Genomic DNA, 3696 nt, shown 5'->3' with positions numbered 1-3696 from the left:
GTGAGTGAGTTACTAAAGCTGAATTGCGCGGGTCGGCTCGTGAAGTCAGGCGGTACCAAGGGCGGTCCTGCCGGGGCTGGAGCAGGCAGGCTGGGCTGTGTAGCGTTCCGTGCCGCTGGGTGCGTTTGTTTCATTTCAGCTGTTCAGTGCACAGATCATGTGGTAGGTCTGTCGAGCTACATGATTTTAAGCTTCTATGTCTTTGGAGGCTCTTTTGAACAAAGGCCAGTATTTCAGCTGTTCCCGTTTGAACTGGCTTCATTGTTCGCAGAGTTGGAATGACAAAGGCAGTGTAGTATGAGCCCGATCACAGGGATAAGCCTGCAGATAGTAAGCAGCAATACTGTGTGGTGGTTATTGCACAGCAGCAGCTGAGCGTGCTGTGGAACATGGGAATTCTGTTCTTTTAGCCACCGGGGCAAAGCTGCTGAAAAATCCATGCCAAGATCTTGAAAGTTGCCTAATGTAGAGGGATGGAAAAGTGGAACCCGAAACAAAGCATGCTGTGTTTAAATTTAAAAAAAGGAATGGTTATTCAATTAACATAGTTTTAGCCAAAGCTCTGTGAAGTCTTTCTTTTAGAAGGAAGACTTTGTTCTTCACTCCTCTGCCTCTTAAGGGGCTGTATGAGGTTGTAATGGAGCAAGAAGAAATAGTTTCTATTGCCTGAAACTCGAGTACATTCAAGACTTCAGCGCACTGTATGCATGACATTCAAAGAAACAACCTTTGGAGAGGAGTGGTGAGCTCTGAAAAACCCTCCTGAGTCTAATTTCAGTTCCTTGGAATCTCAAATTTTAAAATCCCAAAGGTGCTTTGGGAAAAATAAATGATCTCCTTGTTACCATTCTTTCAATGTAATTTAATTTTGGCAGTTAGTTTTTCTGGTGCCAAATTCTGCTTGGCTCGTGCATGGTGATCACAACACAATCTTTGAGCCAGATCAGTAGTGCTGATAGATTTGAACAGGAGAACATCTGTGTCTTCCTCCTGCCTTTTTGTCAGTAGGTATTATCATAAGAATGGTTTGTAATTTCCTGTTGATTTTAATCTGCTGAAACAGTAGAGCTGGATCTTCAGGGCAGAGTAGATCTATGATATTCATATGGCCACAAGGAAAGATAAGGTTTTCTTGGAGGCTCTTAGTATTACCTGCCTTTTACGTGGTCTCTGGAAGGTGGTGCTGTGGCATCTCCCGCACAACGAGCTTTTAGTACATTGTCAACGATCTGCACCTCCCCTTGGCAGCTGATCTAGAAGAGGACAGATGCTGGTGGCAGAGTTGAGGAAGAACCGGGTGAATGCAGAGGCTGCCCTTTCAGCAGTCTTCGCTGAAGTCTGGTGTTCACTAGGCTGAGGTCAGGTATTTGCAGTCAGGAAAAAGAAGGCAAGACTCTCGTGGGGAGAGTCTGTAAGGAACACTTAGCTCTGAATTAAGGATTAAACCTGCTTCAGTTGTTTCTTGAGCAGGGCTGGCTGTGACCAGCTCTCCCAGGGAGCAAACGAAGGCTGTCTGCATCACCGCACCTTGCTGCTCTGTGCCCCAGTGAACTGCACACTCGCATTCCCAGCTGGAGATCTGCGGGGCTGTGGTTTACCAAAATGCTGGTTGGAAAAGCCTTTAGTACCTTTTGTTCCATTTATTTTGTGTACTAGCTGAAAGCCCGTATGCCTAACTTCCTGTTCCCATCATCTAATGTAGTTGAAATATAAAACTGAAAATCCATTATGTTGCAAGAGCTGGTTTGACCTCACTGGTAGGAGTGCTCTTGGCTTTAACATTCTTAAATTATAACTGTGTAAAATACACGTATCTTCTGCTACCAAGCTTTTGGATGTTCCACTTTTTAAACACTGACAAATCACAATTTAAGAGTTCCCTTCCAGTTTTCTCATTTGCCTCTTGCCTTAATAACTTTTTTACATAATTAACTAGTATTTTAAAAAATTCTAAATTCAGTATAGAATTTAAAGATAGTTCAGCTACTAACATCTTTATTACTATGGTTAACTGCCCATTTACTCTAGTAGTCTAAAATTGTGGTGTTTTTTTGGGGGGGTGGGTGGGGGAGAAGGGTAAATACTGGCCTAACAAGGACATGAACTATGTTCGTTGGTTCATTTCTCTGTGTTGAAATTTAACAGCTGTGCACAGTTATGACTGGCAAAATAGTGATTGTTGTTGTATCTTGTTCTTGACCCAGCTAGGATTTGTCTTGGAGAAGAGGATATAAGCCTTGGCAAGCTACTGCATAAAACCACTGTGCAACTTGAGAATTTTTGTTATCTGCTTTAACTTCCTAGTCCACAGAGTTAATTGTCAACATTTTCCTCGCTTCTGTGTAACTTCTCTGGAGTGGAATTTTTATTCTGTGAAGATTAGCATTGTTTGTGTTGAAGTCATACCATTTGCACAGAATCTAACCATATGTCTCTGCCATCAGGATATGTAGGCTTTTCATGTATTATTTCTTAAACACTTCAACACACTGTAGAAGCGTAGGTACACTTTTAGAGGTCGGTTAATACCAAACATCTGTATTACATTGTAGAACGTGTAGAAACTGTCACAGTATTTTGGTAAGAACCCTGTTATTTTAACCATATTTAATATGTTCAGCTAATAAAACTGCTGGCAAAAGTAAGAAAAACATCTACTGAAAAGCTTCAGGAAGCAGCGGAAGAAATGTAAGGTCAAACATTCGTATACAGATAGTCTTAAAAATCTGACATTAAGAAGTCTTTGGCTGTACTTGTAGACATTTGGATAGAAAGTCCAAAAGAGTTTGCTTAGTGACTTGAAAAGTGTGTCTGACGTTCAGCCTGTGGTGGCACAGGTCGTTTTATTGCCGTACATGTGGAATAGATTCAACTTTGGTAAGAATTTGGAAGGGTAGGTCTTTGCTGTTCAGTATGACCTAACATTTTTCTGTGGGTTAGGGTAGAAGGCCTGATGCTGTCCCAGCTGAAGTCATGAACAACCTGCCAATTCAATGGGAGTTAAGGGAGTTAAGTGTAAATCTGTGCTCAGAGACCCGCAGGAGAATCACCAGCTTGCGAAGATCAGCCAGGATGATCTGGGAGCACTTTAACTGCCCCATCTGTTCTTTATCTCTAAGGACAGTCACATTATTTTTTAACAGGTTTATAAGGGAACATGTGATCGTAGAAAAACAAACACTGAGGCGCAGTGATTTCTTGATTGCTGTGTAAATTACTGCCAGTATCTTAATTGCCCATTTAATGATTTGTTTAGCAAATAAGATTTCCTTCCTCAATGCAAAGCACTTCAAATATGCTTCTATTACCACCAAGAATCTTTTTTTTTCATCTTCAGCATTTTCTACTAGTAATCTTACTATTTACAAATATACAACAATTCTAAATGTGTTCTGACTTTTTTGTTGTTCAAGCCACTACCAAAAAACATGGTGTCAAGACTATGTGAGTCAAAAAAAGTGTGTGCTGCAGCTGATATGCAACTCCAGGTATGTTCTGTGCGTTCTGGTCTCTACTCTCTATTCAGAACTTACATATTTTAATTCTTAGAATTTTAACAAATTTTTATTTTAATGTAGACACACCATCTAACTGTATGCAAGTTAGTGAAAATTAATTAATTTTTATATTAATTTTGGTGTTTGTTTTTGTGAACGTATTCTGTGCTGTCTGCTTAAAGCTGAAGTCTGAATCTGT

The 3696-nt window shown here is 40.5% G+C and overlaps 1 protein-coding gene across 1 annotated transcript in view; it reads left to right on the top strand.

Moving 5' to 3' along the window:
- MIPEP (mitochondrial intermediate peptidase) overlaps window positions 1-3696 on the top strand; it is a gene marked incomplete at its 5' end in the record, with an annotated part of 66345 nt that overhangs the window by 33476 nt on the left and 29173 nt on the right. The window contains one exon of the mRNA XM_010130982.1: window positions 3414-3488. Within this exon, the coding sequence (XP_010129284.1) occupies window positions 3414-3488 (75 nt within the window). The remainder of the gene's footprint in view (window positions 1-3413; window positions 3489-3696) is intronic.

Source organism: Buceros rhinoceros, unplaced genomic scaffold (assembly GCF_000710305.1).
Source record: "Buceros rhinoceros silvestris isolate BGI_N320 unplaced genomic scaffold, ASM71030v1 scaffold4432, whole genome shotgun sequence".
In the NCBI taxonomy this organism is placed as follows: Eukaryota; Metazoa; Chordata; class Aves; order Bucerotiformes; family Bucerotidae; genus Buceros; species Buceros rhinoceros.
Note: the sequence above shows the minus strand (reverse complement) of the source record. Positions and strands in the feature narration are given on the sequence as shown.